The sequence below is a fragment of the Tetrao urogallus genome (genome assembly GCF_951394365.1).
Source record: "Tetrao urogallus genome assembly, chromosome: 3".
Lineage (NCBI taxonomy): Eukaryota > Metazoa > Chordata > Aves > Galliformes > Phasianidae > Tetrao > Tetrao urogallus.
The window spans coordinates 90165165-90184498 of NC_136815.1; the positions used below are offsets into that span (position 1 = coordinate 90165165).

General features: G+C 46.3%; 2 protein-coding genes across 3 annotated transcripts; one reads left to right on the top strand and one right to left on the bottom strand.

The window, feature by feature from the left end:
• Positions 1-3705: 3705 nt before the first annotated feature.
• Positions 3706-6009, top strand: HSBP1L1 (heat shock factor binding protein 1 like 1; the record flags this gene model as incomplete). Its single annotated transcript, XM_079533919.1, has 4 exons — positions 3706-3750; positions 3911-3977; positions 5005-5099; positions 6004-6009. 4 exons carry the CDS (start codon positions 3706-3708, stop codon positions 6007-6009), a joined length of 213 nt encoding a protein of 70 aa, XP_079390045.1.
• A 4900-nt stretch (positions 6010-10909) lies between these two features.
• TXNL4A (thioredoxin like 4A) lies at positions 10910-18850 on the bottom strand (the record flags this gene model as incomplete). Of its 2 annotated transcripts, none has more annotated exons than XM_079533347.1 (3): positions 10910-11168; positions 11705-11808; positions 18722-18850. In XM_079533347.1, the coding sequence occupies 3 exons, from the start codon at positions 18848-18850 to the stop codon at positions 10997-10999; spliced, it is 405 nt and encodes a 134-aa protein (XP_079389473.1). In that variant the 3' UTR covers positions 10910-10996. The 2 variants fall into 2 exon arrangements, with proteins under 2 accessions (XP_079389473.1, XP_079389472.1); XM_079533346.1 differs by having other exon boundaries at positions 18698-18850.
• Between the last annotated feature and the right edge of the window lie 484 nt (positions 18851-19334).

A 19334-nucleotide genomic window follows, 5' to 3' on the forward strand; every position in this document is an offset into this window, starting at 1 on the left:
CTTTTCGTACCGTGACACCCAAACCTTCACATCAGGCCACATGAGTGCAGTGCAGCATAAACTAGGACAGTCACTTCCCTTAACCAGCTAGCAGTGCTGTGCTTGATGCACCTCAGGAACTGGTTGGCCTTCTTGGCTGCTGGTCAACTTCCTTCCAACCAAGACCCCCAAATCCTTTTCTGCAGGGCTGTTCTGCAGCATTGCATCCCTCAGTCTGTATGAATAGCCAGGGCTGCTTCTTCCAGGTGCAGAATCTGGCACATGCTCTTGTTAAACTTCATGTGGTTGGTGATTGCCTAGCCCTCTGATTTGTCTAGATATCTCTGCAAAGTCTCTCTACCCTCGATGGAATCAACAGTTCCCCCAGTTTAGTATCATCAACAGACTTGCTGAAAGCATCTTCCAGTCTTACATACAAGTTATGAAAACATTAAAGAGGACTGGCCCTAAAATCGAGCTCTGGGAAATCTCACTAGTGACTGGCTGCCAGCCTGATGTAACCCCACTCACTACAACCCTTTGGGCCCGACCCGTCAGCCAGCCGCTCATCCATCACATTATGTTTTTCTCTAGCTGTGTGCTGGACATTTTGTCCAGAAATACACTGTAGGAAACAGCATTAAAAGCTCTACTGAAATGCAAAATAACATCAGCTGGCTTTCCTTCATCAACCGGATGGGTGATCTTGTCATAAAAGCAAATTAAGTCAGTTAAACAGGACCTTCCTGTCATGAACCTATGCTGGCTGTGACCAACAACTTCACTGTCCTTCAGGTGTTTGTCAGTAACTCTAGCATAATTTTCTCCCTTATTTTACCAGGCACTGAGGTGTGACAGACAGGCCTGTAATTATCAGGGTCTTCTTTCTCATCCTAAGATCACTAAAAGATCATCAAGAGGTCCCTCAAAGCTCTCAGAGTATGTTGGGATGAATCCCATCGGGCTCCATGGACTTAATATAAACCCAAGTGGAACAGCAAATCCTGCACAAGGTCGCGGTTGACTGGGAGTTCATCATTACTACAGTCACAGTCCTCCGTCTCGAGGTCAGAGCCCGTCATCAGTGTTGAAGACAGAGGCACAGAAGGCATTAAATGTCTCTGCTTTGTCTAGTCCTTGTTTGTAAGATGACCGTTCTCATCACGTAAAGAACCAACGTTCTCTCTGGTCTTCCTTTTGTTGTTAACGTATTTAAAGATTAACTTTTTATTGGCTGCCACAGTATTGGCCAGCTTCAACTCTAACTGACCTTTGGCCGCACTATTTTCTCCCCTATAAAGACAAACAGCATCCCTGTAGTCCTTTCATGCCACCTGACCTCGCTTCCAGCAGCCACACACTTTTTCCACCTAAGCTCTAGAAGTTGTCTGGCCAAGCCAGCTTCTGCCCTGCCTGTACTGGGGCCAGGCCTATTTCATATCTTTACTGATGATCTGGATGAGAGTTCCTTAAAGAATAACTCATCAGTGTCATCATCCTGACATACTGGCATTTCCACTCCATAAAACCAGCTTTGTACTATTAGCCTAACACAGCTTTATATTTGAACTACGAGAGCCATCTGAATTAGTTATAGACGACACATAATAGAAGAACCAAACTAGAACAGGGCATGGGGTGGAAGGATGGTGAGTATTTCCTTTATTTTTCAATCTGCTTTGTAATTTAATTGCCCTTTTTCCTTTGCTATACTGGCTTGACACCATATTTTTTTCGTTCTGACACTACCAACCTCACAAATAAGGAGAACTAATAGGACTCTTACCTAGCCACTGCTTAGCTGCTGTTCTACAGAGATTTGGCACAGTTCTCAGCTGGTTAGTTGCGTGCTGGTTGCTCCTCCACATTTTCAGCTGTTTCTTCATGCCTGCAATCTCTTCACCACAAATAGGACACTGTGGCCTTATTCAAGATATCTGGATCCAAGGAGCCAGAACCATTTCAACTGCCTTAAGCAGAAAATATGACTGCGTGAGGGGGAAACTTCTGTAAGTATTCGGGCAGGAAGGAAAACTAGCAAGACTGTTATCAGGAGTAAAAAAAATAACGCAGAACTAATACAGCTCTACTACCTACTCCTAAGGGAAAGAAGGTTAGCAACTAATAAACAGGTAAGAAGCAGCAATTATTTATTATTATCTCTGCCTCAAAATGAAAAAGCTACATGGATGCAACTGGTGTCTATATACAAAAGCAGAGCATATCAACACAGAATCATAGAATGGTTTGGGTTGGAAAGGGCCTTTAAGATCATCTAGTTTCAAATTCCTGCTGTTGGCAGGGACACGTCCCACAAAATCAAATTGCCCAAAGCCCCATCTCCCAAGCTTGGCATTGAATGCTTGCTTCCAGGGAAGGGGCATACATTGCTAGATTACTCAGACTGATTTTTCTTCCTTTTCTTGTTTCAGGAAGAAAACAAGTATAAAACGAAAATCTGCAAGAGGGGGAATATGAGGATGCACAGAAGAGATGCCATGATTACAAGAAGCAGGCAGCAAAGGGAAGGTCTGCTCTGATGCCAGCATCTCTCCACATGGGTTTTCACCCCTTCCTAAATCAGGTAGGAGAAAATAAAGAGGTAAAACAATTATGTTTATGAAGAAAGATACGAAGTGGTAGACGGACAAGAGATAACCTTTCCAGCAGTTGAGGTTATTAGCTCAGGAGATAAACTTATGGATGAAAGCAATACTACATGCTTGTTGTATCTGCAAAGCAATAGACGAAGGGAAGCTATTGCCTCACAGTAATTCTTCTAACTGCACAGGCACTGTTATGCGGTGTTACTACAGAGATCTTTGCAGCAGATGTACCAGGAGCTTTTGATGCTGCAAAGCTGAAAGCTGCGGATGGCCTACATGTTGGCAGGATGCAATTCCTGCTGATGCTTTTGGTCCTCTGCTTAGAAATGCAGGCACAGTACATTCACACAAGAGCAGGCATTTGTACCACTCTATTATGAAGCTAATTACAAGAGAAAAAAGAAACTTAAAAACAAACAAAACAGCTTCGGCCTTGTTGGTCGGCAGACATTTTTGTTCTTTTATCACTTAAGTCCGTGTAATTCTAAGACCCTTGAAGATCAAACCTTAATAACCAAACCAAAGGTAGGTTATTAAATGATGCTTTAATCAGCAGTTGCTTAGAGAGCATACAAACACCTGCGAGACTGTAAGTTCCGCCGTACTTTTCAAGACCTGGGCCAAGAACCACGTGCAGAACCACCAGCCGTATCTCCAGTGCTCCACCAGTGACTGGACACGGAACGCAGCTCTCCCGGCCTTGCCCCTGAGCGCTCAGCCGGCCGTGCTCCCAGCGCCACTCAGTGCAGCTCTGAGCGCGGACACAGCACAGCGCAGCCCGACAGCCGCCAGGGAAGGACGGCCGTCCCGCTCTCAGTCGCGGCAGTGACGCCAGCAATTCGGCAGGCAAACAGCAGCCGAGCCACCTCCGTGTTTCCCACGCGACCGGCGCGCCCGTGCCAACTCCTCCCGCGCCGCCGTCCGTCGGCACGGCAGCCTCGCGACGGGCAGCGCGCGGTCGCGAATTGGCAGCGCTCCGGCGGGGAGCCGCCCGATATCGCGGCGACCGCCGTCCTCGGGCCGAGCCGCTCCCGCGGCAGCACCGGCTCGACTCGGCGTCCCGCCAGGCGGGGCGGCTTCCGTCCTTCGCCGCCTCGCGACCCACCTGAACGCAGCGCCGATGGCGGCCGGGGAGGCGCCGGGCGCGGAGCGCCTCTCGCAGCTGGTGAGCTCGGGCTTCGCCCTGCCGCAGGCGGGGCTCGGGGGCTCCCCGGCTCGCCGCTCTTGGAGCTTTCCCCTCGGCCGGGTGGGAGGTAAAGGGTGGCGGGCGCTGTCGGGAGGGAGAGCAGCGGTCTCCCTATCGTCGCATTCTGTTGTTTCCGTAGGCGGAAAATCTGCTGTATCGGCTGCAGGAGAATTTTCAAGCTCTGACGGAAAGGATAACGCTGCGAAATATCCTTAAAAAAAAAAAAAAAAAAAAAAAAGAGTAGATCCAGGTTATCGCTCCTGTGACGGAAGCTCTGTAACTGCAGGAGCTGCGGTTCCTCCACACGTTTGGTTTTGTTTTCCCTGCTGTGCGCTGCCAACAGATGCAAAGCGGTTTTTTGCTTACTTAAATCAAGGTGTTTCTTCTTTTTTCTGTTTTTTTTTTTTCTTTTATTCCCTGATCTTCAAATGGAGATGTAATGACTGACGTTCTTAAACACCTATGATGTAAAGTCAGCTGGAGTGGCTCCCAACGCTGCTCATCTTTTTCCTTTACTTGTAAAGAAAGCCTAAAAAAGGTTTTACCAACAGCACTGTGAATCCCACTGGTTTCTGTACAGCAGTTCTAGGTTTCAAGTAAAGTAAGCAACGCATTTTGTGGAACTGTTCTGAAGGCACATTTAAAAGTGCCTGTCTGTGGGTCAGAACAACTCTTTGCAGCCCGTGAGCATGGGAAGGGGAGCCTGCAAATGACACTGAGGCTCTAAGTGTCTGTCCTTGCTAGGTATGGTGAACAGGAGCTCTCTCTGCTTTCTGAAACTGCAGAATTGGCACGTTCTGTGTTTTTTCTGACACATGCATATCCCCACTTTCAGGACTTTGCTTCCTCGGAGATAATTAATGCTAAAATTGATGTTCATCAGCAGTTATATTCTGATTGCTTTCTGATTATACATGTTGACCGAGTGCTATTACTAAAATAGTTCATTGAGCAGAGACAGTATTTTACACACAAAATAGTCCAGCGCACTCGTGGGCAGATAGGAAGCCGTTTGTAAATTAGAACTTGAATGCTTCGGTGTTGCAAGAGACATTAGGATTGCCTTCTTGTCATACAGTCTTGTGCTACAACTGCAAGATTCATACTGTGTTAGTGTTGAACTTAAGTAAAAGGCTGAAGCATCTGAAAGGAAGCTTTGTATTTTTCTCACAGGAGAAAAAAACGTACAGTGATAACAGTTCTTACTTGTAAAAGTTCTCTTTAACTTTTTACTGGAAGAAATGGGTGAGCGCATCAGTGACCTTGAGAAGCACGTTGCTGACCTAATGGCAGAGGCTGGAATAGAGAACACTGATGATGGATTGAGAGTAAAAAAACCCTTCAGTTCTCTTGTTTTTGTTTTTAATGTTGCTGCTTAGTTTAGAATAGTTTCTATTTTTTATCATACCTTGCTTTGCTTTGGTTTTAATGTATACTGAGGATTTATTTTAAATATCTAAACTTACCCTGGATCTATTTTTGCCAAGAGCCAAAAAATGCCACCACTTCTTCAGAAGAGCCAGAACTACAGCCTGCTGCTTCTGTTCCAGCTGTCTCACGAATCTAAGGGGTTGTGCAAACTAAATATGTAAACAGGCTGCATATCTGTAAGAAAATATGTGTGGCTTAAAGTGCTCCTGTCTGCTGCTCGTCTCCCTCGACTATACTAACAGGATAGGCTGAGGATTCTCTCTGTTCTCAGTTTATGTGCATTACTTTTAAAAACTGCTACAGCCTCCTCTTGTGGCTCAGAACACACCTCATAAACACCTTTGCCCAGACCAGAGCAGTGATTCATCCTTGCGGCACTGAGATGCAGGGCTGAAGTGGCAAGTATTGTTAGGAGATACAAGCAGTGATCATGGGATGCGTGGGTACCCTGCGTGATTGCACATCACTGTATGTTGAAATGATCCCACAGATGTCGATATTTATTACACATCATGAGGTAGGTGTTTGTGTTTCCTTCTTGCTCTTCTTGCAAGCTTTCCTTGTTTAAACTGACAGAGACTGCTTACTCAGCAAAATACAGGAATGTTTCTAATTATGCTGAAGTAATTCAGGCGTCTGTTCATTCTGCTCTTTTCCTCAGGATAAGCTGTGTCATTATTTTTTACAAAAATAGAAGGCAATATGTTGAAAGTGTATTAAAGTCTATAGAGATCTTCCTATTTTACGCTGAATCACGTCCATGCATAGTTTAACCACTACTTTTTCACTGTTTCTTTACAGCACTGAAATAAGCATGTGAGCGAGAAAGATAAGGGGAGAACAGCTCTGCACTGACTCTGGAGCGTGTCATCGCTTACAGTCAGCGTCTCTACTCACAAAAACCATCAGTGAAAACAAATACACTTGCATCACCTCATGATAGAATCTCCATTTTTCTTTTCCTTTGAATTATTGTCCCAGGAAAGGAGTAGAAAGCTAGGTTTATTCATGTAAATGGGACACTATTTCCTGTAACTGGGAATAAACCATTAGTCTCAGGGGAGGAAAAAAAATATGGATAAAAAACTGTCCAATACAGTAGCGAGCTTACCCGGTCACAAACTTTTTCAATGTAACAAGTGTATTTCATATTACTGACATTAAAATTTCCATCACACTTCTTTGTTGCCTTTTTATGTGTTCTCAGAATACCTGTGGAGATACTTCTGCAGCTGTGTGTGCTGTTTTGATGCTATTTACATTTCCTGCATTGGAACGTTCATCTACCCCTGCCGAAAATACACCATAGCTAATTTACTTGATGTTATTATGAAAACGCCTTTGCAAAGCTTTTATGAATAGGTCCACTGCACATGAACAACTTTAAGCTAAAATAGTGATAGTACTTCCACAGAATACAGTTATTTCTATGGTAGTAGAATCCCAGAGTATCTTGCGTTTACATATCCACCCTTCTAAATATTCCAGCCCCCTCCCGTGGGGAGGTACGCTTCCCCCCATGTCAGGTTGCACACAGCCCCATCCACCCCCAGCCTTTAGCACTTCCAGGGTTGGGGTATCCACAGCTTCTCTGGGCAGCCTGTGCCAGTGCCTCACCGCCCTGTGAGTAAAGATTGTATGAAAGATTTTCTTCACAATATCTGATCTAAATCTGCCCTCTTTCTTTTAGCTTAAAGCTATTGCCCATTGTCCTATGGCCAGAAGCCCTGATAAGGAGTCCCTCCCCAGCTTTCTTGTAGGTGCCCTTCTTGTAGATCGCTATAAGGTCTGCACAGAGCCTCCTCCTGGCTGGACAAATCCAGCTTTCTCAACCTGACTCCATAGATGTTTCAGCTCTCTGATCATCCTTCAGAACGCATTCCAACACCTCCACTTTTCTTGTGCTGTGGGCTCCAGACCTGAACATGATGCTCCCCATAGGACCTCATTAGGGTGAGCAGAGGGGGACAAACGGCCCCCATCCTGCTGGCCACCCCTTGTCACGCAGCCCAGGATACCATTGGCCTCTTGGGCTGCAAGCACATGCTGAGTTTTTCATTCAGCACTCCCAAGACCTTCCCCATAGGGCTGCTCTCAGTCCAGTGATCACCAAGCCAGTATTCATTTTTGGGATTGCCCTGGCTCAGGTGAAATAAAATGAGTAACATTTGAGAGGTGGATAAATTTATCCTAGCTAAAAGGACGTTCCAACGAACTAAAAGCTAACAACCAGTGGTTGTTTCTATACGCCAAAAAACCCCAGAACTTTAGGCAGGGAATATTTTGGTGGGAACTCAGGAAATCTCTTTCAACGTATGCAGAAACTGAAGAGCTACCAGCTAAACAGAACACTTCAGCTAATGAAAGATGTGTTTTTAAAACTGGCATTTGTTAATGCTTAGTGTCTACTACAAATTACTTGGTCCATATCAAAATCTAATTCTAACCAATGCTTTAAGCAGTGTAGATATGCAAGCACCGTCAAACCAGGAGGAGAAGTTGGCTGCTTTTCAGATAAACTGATTGACAAGAACCTCATGAAGTTCAAAGAGGCAGATCTCACCTCGAGGACAATAAGCTTGTGCCACAGCTCAGCGTGAGGAGTTGGCTGACTGGCAAGTAGGTCTGCAGGAAAAGTGGGGAGACTAGACACAAGGGAGAGGCACAGGAGATTCCAGCTGGAACACTTTCCAACGGTGAGGGATGTGCCTCTCCAGAAAGGCCCAGGAATCTCAATCCATGTAGGTATTCAACACTGCCCAAAGGCTTAGGCAAGCCAAGCAAGACCTACTTTGACTGGGAGACTAGACCAGACTTTAAGCGGTGCCTTCCACCATAAAACAAACATTGGGAACATGCAGCGTGCTTTATTCACTCACAGTCATCCTTTGCACCTTCTGAATTCTCTAAAAATTAAAAGCAAAGTGCAATCTACTTCTGCTTTAACTGATCAGGCATACGAAGGTAAGGCCTGTACAGCAACTGAGGATAAATACAGACTAACCCTGTTATGCACTGCACTGAAACACACTGTTCAGTGATAACCCAAATCAGTTTCTAAAATTATTTCAGAAGCAACCTCTCCCAGACGTTGGCACCCACATGTTGAAGTGGTTTATGTCATCACCAACACACGCATGCTTAACACGCAACAACTCGTTGCATAAATCCAGATCCAGAAATCCAGATTGATCCAGATCACACTGCAGGTGCAGGTCAGTGCTGGGAAGATAGGAAGTAAAAAAACCTTTGTTCTTACAAATACGCCTTCGAACAACTGGCAATACAGAACAGGCAAATAAGTAGTTAATGAATTGTATGTGCTCAATTGGTAACAGCTTTTTTAATCAGTTAATTCGTTTCATGGAAGTAACTATGAAAATAACCAGACTTCCTACTCGATGTCACATAAAGGAATTGAATTACAAGGCTGCTCTGAAAGTAATGCCTCGTTTTATTACATGATGCCAGAGGTGGATGTTGGTGGTATGGCAGTAGAAGTTGAACTTTCTACCTTTCTGCCAATATTCCATTACGTTTTGTTGCTGTGTGACAGAAGGCAGCAGAAGGACAGTCTGACAACAAGCATCTCATGTGGAGGTGCAGACGAAGCAAAGGTGTGTCACTGAATTCCTCCTCCATGTGGAAAAACAGCACTAACTGACATTCATGGACGTTTGCTGAATGTTTCTGGAGACCAAACAGTGGGTGCAACACAGTGAGGCAGTGGTGACAGCAACATGAATGACTGCCATGGTCTGGATGGCCATGCACAGTCGTCACACCACAAAACAAAGCGTGACAATCAGCTCATCCACACAAATTGGCAGATTATAACCAGAGAATTGTGTACAGAACTGAATATTAGCTTCAGTAGGCTGGAAACTATGGTAACAATGCTGGAATACTGCACAGTTTGCACTGGGTCCCACAAATGTTCAACAGGAACAGAAAGAAGGCTGTATGCAAGTTCGTCAGCACCTACTGAACCAATATAAGGCTGAAAGTGACACTTTCCTCGTTTGCATCATTACCTGTGATGAGATGTGGTGCCACATCTGTGAATTACAGTCAGAACAGCAATCCTTGGGATGGCTACATTGAATTTCCCTTGAAGAAAAATTTCAAGACACAGTGCTCAGTAAGTAAAGTGGTGTGCAGTCTTTCGAGATAGGAAAGTGGTGACCCTTCTGGATTTCCTGGAACATGGACAAACCATCAATTCCGACCACTACATCGTGATGCTAAGCTGAAGGCTCAAATCTCCAGAGTCAGGTCAGACAACAGGACAGTTTTCCTCCTGTAACACAGGTTAAGTCCAGGCCCCACACCAGTTAGAAGACCATGGAGCACACTGCCAGTATTGGCTGGACTGCCCTGCCATACCCACCACACAGTCCCAATTTGGTGCCTTCTGACTCCCATTTTGTCCAATGAAGGATGTTCTGCGTGGGCAATATTTTCCTAGCAACAGCACCATCAAAGCAGCTTCTATTTTGGATACTCGGTCTTGTGACAAACTGGTCTTAAAAAACAGGTACCTCCTTCTGCACAGTCTGACTTCCTTTCTGTTAGTTCCATAAACATGCATGTATCAGTTAGAAAACAAACAATAAACATAACAAAACAGCACCGGGGCCACTACTGCAAAGCAGACATCACCAGAAATGCATGTGAAACTTCAAAAGCCATACAAACGCAGCACCAATCCAAGTCTCATGAACATATTAACATTTTGCTCCGCCGTTTGATAAACTGGAGCTCATACTACAGGGAGAAGTTTCCCCTTCAAGCACCGACTGTGCAGCCAGCTCCAGAACTGCTATTACCTTTTGGAACTACTCTGTCTACTACAAAGTATTTCAAACTGAATAATCACCTTGAGAAATAATCTCCACCATCACACCCAATTGGATTTCCTAAGGGTTAGCTGTGAATCACAGATGTTTTAATTTAGTTTCCTTAAATATTAATACATACACCCTCATAAATTCCTATTTCTCACTGCATACAAAGACCAAGATGCTATGCAAGAAAATCCTGAAAAAAAAGTTAAAACCCTTTCTCTACAAGATTATGATTTCACATCTAATAACATCTGTTTTCATTCCCAACTTTGAAGAACATTAAGGCAAATAAGTGGAACTTGTTTTATTCTTTAGAAAAAAAAAAGAAAAAAAGAAAAAAAGAAAAAAAACTGAAAAAAACTTATATTGTAGTTTTCCCAGCTTTTTGCGTAGCAAAATGTCTCAGTTTCAGCTGGGACAGAATTGTTTTCTTCAGAGTGCCTGGTATGATGGTGGGTTTTGGTGCTAGGAGAAAAACAATGTCAGTAACACACCGATGCCTACAGCTGCTGCTAAGCAGTGTTGCAGCGTTTGTTTTTTTTCTTAATTCTCTCTGCCCTCCTACTGGGAATGACTGGAAACAACTGTGGGGCACTCAGCCACCTGCTGCATTAAAGCACAACACAGAAGTAAACAGGCAGCTGAGATGTTTTTCTACAAACAGGCTTTTTTTGTACAAAAATACATCATACCAAAAGTCCTGAAAGTAAAGTCTGAAAGAACAACACCTGAACAAAGCCCCAACCCTGCTGCAGTCATACAGTTTGAGGCTCTGTGTCCTTTCCTTTTCCAAATGGAATCCAAAGTTTTTAAATAATCAACAACACGCTCAACACTGAAAGACTGATTATTTCTTTTTTAATATGCATATGTATGTACACACATACAGAAAAATAAATTTAAGTGGAGAAAGGGTTACAAAAGAAAAGCACAGCCCCAACGAAATGTCAGTATCTGTATTTAGTAGAATAATCTTTTGGTGATACCACTAAACCTCGACCTTTGCGAGCTCCTCTGTAAACAGTTTCTATAATGTCAATCATCTCTTGTTTATCTTCCATTGCCCAGTTGATCTTGTTGTTATTACCTGTACCTAAATCAATCATGATGTGTTTGTTCCTTTAAATGGAGAAAAGAAAACAGGTTAATGGCATAACAATAACTGAAAAGAAGAGATAAAAAAATCCACCCCCATCCACGCCCCCCCCAGAACCTTAAACCTTCATCAATCCCCCCCTTCAAGAATCAATCTCCCTTTGTAGGTTTCAAAATAAACGTTCAAACAGAAAAAGGTTTGCAAAGAAGCCCCAAAGAAAGTTCCAACCCCCTTGCTGTGGGCAGAGCTGCTTACCCCTAGATCAGGTTGCCCCAGGCTGCATCCAGCCCAGCCTTGAACACCTCCAGGGATGGTGCACCCACACCTCCTTTGATAAACCAGCCCCTCACTACTCTCTGAGTAAAGAATTTCCTTCTAACATCTCAGCTTAATCTACTACTTCATTTTAAAATTACTACCCCTTGTCCCACTGTTACACTCCCTGCCAAGAGTCTACACTTTTCTGGAACAACGGCTATATAACCACCAGTATGCTGAGATGGAGCTGTAGTCCTACTAAAACACATTCAGTTGATTATATTCTAGAACCACCGTGTACCTGAAGAAAAACATGACTGTGCAGGGATCATACAACTCATACATCTTGTTGAAGTCTGGTACTTCAGTGATATCCACAAGATAAATAACAGCAAAGTTCTTTACCTGAGGAGAAGGAAAAAGAAAATACAAAAGCAGTATGTCAGGCACGTGCAACCCGTGGACCACGTGCAGCCGCTCAGAATGCAGCCAGGACAGCTTGTAATGAAGCCCACATCCTACCATGGCAGAGGCTCTTGCCAGCCAGGAGGCCTGGCCATGCACAAATCACACAGGATCAACCAAACGATGGTGCAGCACTCTCCTTTCACAGCTAATGTCTTAAACCCGGAAAGAAAATAGCTTCGCATTCTTGTTTTCTACCTAGAGCCATTCGTGGCCATTTCTATTTCACATGAAAGATATCTAAGAAACTAAAGAGGATGTTCAAAATGAACAGTTCTACTAAGAACCCACTGGTGGGTTCTGGTTCTGGTTAGCATGAGGGTGCAAAAGGTGGGTTTCAGGCAGTAATCTGAAGTTTCCATTTTAGAAACCAGAATCACAGCTCAGGAATCACAGAATCACAGAATCACAGAATCACCCGGGTTGGAAGGGACCTCAAGGATCATGTAGTTCCAACCCCCCTGCCTAGCAGGGCCACCAAACATACACATTTAGATCAGGTTGCCCAGGACCCCGTCCAACCTGGCCTTGAACACGTCCAGGGACGGGGCATCCACAACCTCCCTGGGCAGCCCGTTCCAGGGCCTAACCACTCTCCTCGTAAAGAACTTCCCCCTAACATCCAACCTAAATCTTCCCTCCTTCAACTTGGATCCATTTCCCCTAGTCCTGCTATTGTCAGCCCTTATGAAGAGTTTACTCCCCTCCTGGGTGTAGGTTCCCTTCAGGTATTGATAGGCTGCAATGAGGTCGCCCCGCAGCCTTCTCTTCTCCAGGCTGAACAAGCCCAACTCCCTCAGCCTGTCCTCATAGGGGAGGTGCTCTAGCCCCCTGATCATCTTAGTCGCCCTCCTCTGGACCCTTTCCAAAATCTCCATGTCTTTCTTGTACTGAGGGCTCCACACCTGGACACAGTACTCCAGATGGGGCCTCACAAGAGCCGAGTAGAGAGGGACAATCACTTCCCTGTCCCTGCTGACCACCCCTCTCCTGGTGGAGCCCAGGATCCCATTTGCCTTTCGAGCTGCCAGAGCGCACTGCTGGCTCATGTTGAGTCTCTCGTCCATCAGGACCCCCAGGTCCTTCTCTGCCGAGCTGCTCTCAAGGACCACTCCTCCCAGCTTGTACGGGTGCCTGTGGTTCTTCCGGCCCAAATGCAAAACCTTGCACTTTGCCGTGTTGAACCTCATTAGGTTCACCCGAGCCCAGCTTTCCAGCCTGTCGAGGTCCCTCTGAATGGCATCCCTTCCTTCCACCGTATCAACCGCACCACTCAGCTGTAGCTTAACTTCTGAAACTTAGGTATCTCGTGCAAGTCTTAGCCAAGTCATTTAAGGAAACTCACTTCAAGGGGCCGTTTCACTCAAATCGCCTTTGCACACACACAGGTTACCACCACAATCCACGTATCTCAGACATTAACTGAACCCTTCTCTCCTACGTGTGAATAAAAGAGTCACTCATCTAAAGAAGTGGAACCGACGGTAGGGTGGCTGCCCAAAGCCTTGTATGATGTCCAAAGTGGACCTCAGAGCTAGAGAGAGAGGACTGTGCACTCTGAACTCAAAACTGGCTCGAGACCAGGACACGGTACATGCTGGACCCTTAGCATCAGGAAGACCTCAACGTACAGGTTCTGTAGATCCTTGGTCACACTTTGGTAAATAGGAATCACAGAAGACCACAATCGGCTGGTAAACAGGAAACACAGAGGAAAAAATCATATACCAGATAGTTCTCATTCCTCCTTCCTGATAGTCTTCATTAGCAATATCATTCCTACTAATTTCTTGCATTCCTACAAATCAGATTACCACAGCAGTATGACCAAAAGCTGGGAGGAACAGTAACAATGGCACAAAGCTTCTTTTCAGTTCTGGTGGAGATGAAACTATTTTTTTCCTTGCGACTTCAACTCCCTGGAAAAAATAAGTCTTGCAATGGTAGCTGATGGCCCAAAGCATTCACAGCAGCTATCAAAGGAAACCTGATGCCAGAACCAAGATTGCATCTTCTAATTTGCCTAGCAAGCTTCTACACAAAGTCAGGTTTTCTTTGTTTTTATGTTTAGATGTGCTATGGATAAGGAAACTGCAGGAAAAAAAGTAAAGGAACTGAAAATAGCTTCTGCAGCAATTCAAGTTCAAGAAGCCCAGCAGAGCTGCATTATTGAAATGAAAGGCTGCAAAAACAATGAAGCATTTCAGGTCAAAAATTTCAGGTCTGTTGTCATTACCTGACATTTTTTTAAATTCCAATTATTCTGTAAGTTCAGGTGATTTTATCTTCTCCCATGTAAATTTAACATTACTCTGCTAAATGCAATGGTAACAACTAACAATTTTGCTACTGCTAACAGAATGGCCAAGCATTTACCAAGACAAAGACTAACAGAAGGAAGAAGCCTGCCTCAAGGCCTGAGGTGCCTCTGCAAAACTGCTTCTCAGTTCTACAGACTGAGAAAGAAACAGTCAAGAGGTAAGCCCTCAGAACTGAGTAAGGCAGCCAGACCAGCTCCCTGTTGCATAACTACCACAACTAAGAAAAAGCAATGGGTGACAGTGGGGGGTGATTCTCTTCTGAGAGGCAGAGAGCACGAGGAACAAGCAGGAGCAGTTACAAACGTGAGCGTGCTTACAGAGTGTAATGCTGTGATGCCATGGGAAGTACAGCAAGAAGAACAGGGAGGCAAAGTCTTCAGCTGCAGCAAACGAGGACCAGCCCAGATGCAACAGCTGTGGATGCAGAAATGAAGGAAGAAAGTTTGCTTACCTCTGGAAGGCCTCAGGTAGGCAGGCTCCCCTAGGTTGACCCTGCCTTCCCACCAGGTGCTCAATCACTGTGTCAAGTTGTGACACACTGCACTGGGCTATGCTGTCACTGGCATCACTGAGATGTGGCAGGATGGCTCTCATGATTGGAATGTAGAAATAGACGGGTATAAACTCTTTAGGAAAGACAGGGAAGAAAGAGGGGGTGTCAACCTCTACAGCAATGGCCAGCTGGATTCCACAGAGCTCCATCTGGGGATGGATGAGGAGCTGACACAGAGCTTATGGGTTAGGGTCAAAGTGAAGGCAAGGGAAGGAGACATCGTAGTGGGGTCTGCTATAGGCAGCCTGACCAGGAAGACTGAATGAATGAGGCCCTCTATAAACAGACAGGAGTGGCTTTGCATTCACAAAACATGGTTCTCATGGGAGACTTCAGCAACCCTGATATCTGTTAGAAGGACAACACAGCAGAACATCAGAAATCATAGAGATTCCTGAAATGCTTGACAACGATTTCCTCTTCCAAGTGGTAAAGGAATCCACAAGAAAAGGTGCTACATTGAAATTTGCCCTCACCAGCAAGGAGGGGCTGGTGAGTAATGTGAAGCTCGAGGGCAGCCTTGGCTGCAGAGTTCATGAAATGGTGGAGTTGAAGATTCCTAGGGCTTCAAAGAAGATGTGCAGCAAGGTTGCTGCTCTGGGCTTCCACTTCTTCTGGGTGGAACGGTGACATGGGATAAAGCCCTGGAGGGAAGAGGGGTCCAAGAAAGCTGATCAATATTCAAGGACCATGCCCTGCAAGTCCAGAACACTGCATCCCAAGGAAGATGGACAAGAACACCAGGAGGCCCCTGTGGATGAACAAGGGACTCCTGGACTTAATTGGGTGAAAAAAAAGTCTGTAGAAAGTGGAAGCAAGAATGGGTTACCTGAGATGACTACAAAGAAGTTGTTTGAGCAGCCAGAGATAGGTCAGGAAAGCTAAAAACCAGACAGAATTAAATCTAGCCAGGGACATAAAGGGGAAGAATAAGGATCTCTACAGGTATATCAACAATAAAAGGAAGGCTACAGAAGATGTGGGCCCTCTCTGGAAGGAAAATAGAGATCTGGTCACAAGGGGTACGGAGAAAGGTACTCAGTGACTTCTCTGCCTCAGTTTTCAACATCGGCCGCATCGCCCAAGTTGCAGAAAGCAAAGGTTAAGAAGTGGGAGAAGGAACATCTGCCCACTGTAAGTGAAGATCAGGTACGAGATCATCTAAAGGACCTAAAGGTGCACTGTGCAGCTATGGGACCCAATGAGATCCATCCACGGTCCTGAGGGAACTGGCAGATGAAGTTGCCAAGCCACTTTCCATCATATTTGAAAGGTCATGGCAGTGTGGTGAAGCTCCCATTGTTTGGAGAAGGGGAAACACTATCCCCATTTTCAAGAAGGGAAATAAAGAAGATCCAAGCAACTACAGGCCAGTCAGCCTCACCTCTGTGCCTGGCAAAGACCTACTAAGGAAAATAAAGATGAGGTGATTAGTGGTAACCAACATGGCTTCATCAAGGACAAATCATGCTTGACAATCTTGGTGGCCTTTTGTGATGGAGCTACAGCATCAGTGGATAAAGGAAGAGCAACTGATGTCATCTACCTGCACTTGTGCAAAGCATTTGACGCCGTCCTGCATAACATCCTGGTCACCAAATTGGAGAAAAATGGATTTGATGGATGGACCACTCACTGGATAAGGAACTGGCTGGATGCTTGCACACAGGGAGTTGTGGTCAGTGGCTCAATGTCCAAGTGGAGACTGGTGATGAGTGGTGTTCCTCAAGGGTCGGTGCTGGGACCAGTGCTATTTAACATCTTCATAGGCAACACAGGCACTTGGGTCAAGTGCACCCTCAGCAAGTTTGGCAGACAACATCAAGCTGAGTGGTGCAGCTGGCACACTAGAAGGAAGAGATGCCATCCAGAGGGACCTGGACAGTTGAGGGGTGGGCCTATGCCAGCCTCTTCAAGTTCTACAAAGACAAGGCAAGGTCCTGTGCCTGGCTCAGGGCAATCCCAAGCACAGGTACAGGGTGGGCAGAGAACAGCTTGAGTGCAGCCCCAAGGATAAGGACTTGGGGATGCCAGATGACAAAGACTCTACACAAGCTGGAAATGTACACTTGCAGCTAAGAAGGCCAATCGTACCATGGGTTGAATGAAGAGGAGCATGACCAGCAGTCGGGAGAGGCGATTCTGCCCTTCTACTCCACTGTTATGAAAGCCCAGCTCCGGTGCCTCAGCACAAGAAGGACATGAAGTTGTTGGAGTGGGTCCAGAGGAGGGCTGCAAAGATAATCACAGAGCTGGAACAGCTCCCCTACAAGGACAGGCCGAGAGTTGGGGCTTTTCAGCCTGGAGAAGACAAGGCTCCAGGGGGGGCATTATAATGGCCTTCCGGTACCTGACGGGGGCCTCCAGGAAAGCTGGGGAGGGACTTCATACCCTCGTAAGGGCACAAAGTGAGCTTTAAACTGGAAGAGGGAAGATTCAGACAAGATATCAGGAAGATATTCTTTACTGTGAGGGCACTGGAGTGAGTTGCCCATCATGGCTGTGGAATCCCCTCCTTGGAAGTATTCAGTGCCAGGCTGGATGAGGCTTTGAGCAATAAGGTCGAGTAGGAGGTGTTCCTGCCTATAGCAGGGGGGTTGGAAATAGATCTTAAAGGTTCCTTCCAACCCAAACCATTTGGTGAGTCTATGATAAGTAAATGGATTAGCTTTCCTTTCACTTTTCCTGTAATCTTAGTAGAAAGGCAGTGGCACAATTAAGGCTTGAGCAAAAAAAAAGCACAGCTACTCATGCTTGACTACAGTTAAGTAAATGCAAAACATCTGAAAAATCCTCCTGGAACCAGCAGTTTCCCAAAAGAAGCTATTCACTGACATGAGCCACTTTCACAGCAAGGCAAGATGTGTGTAGGTCACTCCAAAAGTTACATCACCTGTTTGTCTCCATAGAAACTACAACAGAGACAGAGTAAAATAACACTAGTTGGTAGAGCAAATTCTCAGCTACAGAACACTCAGGAACACTGTTCTTCAGCATAGTCATCATCATTAGCTACATATTTTCACCAGCCATACACAAGAGCCTGCAAGCCACACTTGGAAAAATCTTGGGGGGCTGTCTGGAACATGAATTATCTTTGTGAAATTCAACTCCTACATTTTTGCTGTAGCTCGGTTTCAACCTAACATCTTACAGTTATTTCTTTGTAAACCCAGTGAAATCTTGCTTCTTTTTCATGTATAACTCAGGGAAAATAAAATAAAATAAAATAAAAAAATCGGTGAACTGTAAGAGGGTACAGTTCAGGGAAAACAATCTACTTTGTGTTTTCATATGGTGTGCTAGCTTCTTTTTCCTCAACGAGGTTCAAATAAACACAAAGAAAGAGCAAAAGCCCACCTAAGTACAGACAATATTGGTGCTACTCTAAACGTAAAGTGTAGCATGAAATAGCAGCATCTTAACATACTGTAGTTTTTCTAGTAGAAACACCTGTGTAAGTGAACTTTTACTCCCTCTGTAGAAGTGCTGAGCATAAGGTGCTTCTGTCGCATTAAACACAAAAGGATTGCATCGAATCGTGACACAACCCCATCTCAGTATTTAACTGCAGGTGTGTGCCTTGCACGGAGCCAGGACTCGGGCTCAACGATCCCTGCAGATCCTTTCCCAGCCGGGGATGTCCTGCGATTTTATGTGTTCCTACTGTGAAGCTCACTCACAGCAGTCCTACAGCCCAGCACTGTCTCTGTCTGAACGCTGACATCCACGAAACGACGCAATGGGAACGGGTCCGGGTTAGGAGCTCGCAGTGCTTTGCGGCACATCAATCGCCACAAAGACCGGGGCGGGCGGAGGCTTCGGGAGACGCTCGCGAAAGCGCACCAAACGGCTTTCCCGCGAGCTCGCGTCCCCAGAAGCCAGATTGGGGCCCGCCTTACGCCGCGCAAAACGCTCGGCGCGCGCAGAAGGCGTCCCCTCGTCTCCGCCTTACCTTCTCGGCGATGCTGTACAAAACCTCATCCATTTTCATGCATGTCGGATCCCAGTCGTGCCCGAAGCGGATGACCACCACTCGATCCTCCTCCGATAGGATGGCCTGGTCCACCTGCCAGCCGTTGTGGAGATGAGGCAGCATGTACGACATCCTGGCGGGCGGGCGGGCGCGCGGCGGCGGCCTGTGGGGCGACAAGGAGCGGCCGGCGGCTGAGACGAAAGCCCGGCCGGCCCGCGCGCTCCGGCCGCCGCCCCTCCCACACCGGTACCCCGCAGCCCCCGGCTCGGGCCGCGTCACCCTCCGCACCCCGAGGCCCCCGCCGCGTCCTTCTCGGCCTTCTCTAGGCGGGACCCGGCCGCGCGAGGCCGCCCGAGGCGCAGCGGAAATGACGCAAGTCGGAGCGACAGCAACTTCCGCTCTGCTGCCGCCACTGCGGCGCCGGGGGGCGCGGTTTCTTCCGAGGGGCGGGGAGAGGAGGGGGGGGAATGGGATGGAATGGGCTGGGCTGGGATGGAATAGAATAAAATGGAATGGGCTGGGATGGAATAGAACAGAATGGGCTGGGCTGTTTGCGCCGCAGCAGTCGCACGCGTTGGGGCTGGTGGGGCGCAGGCTGTAGTCGTGTAGGACGTGG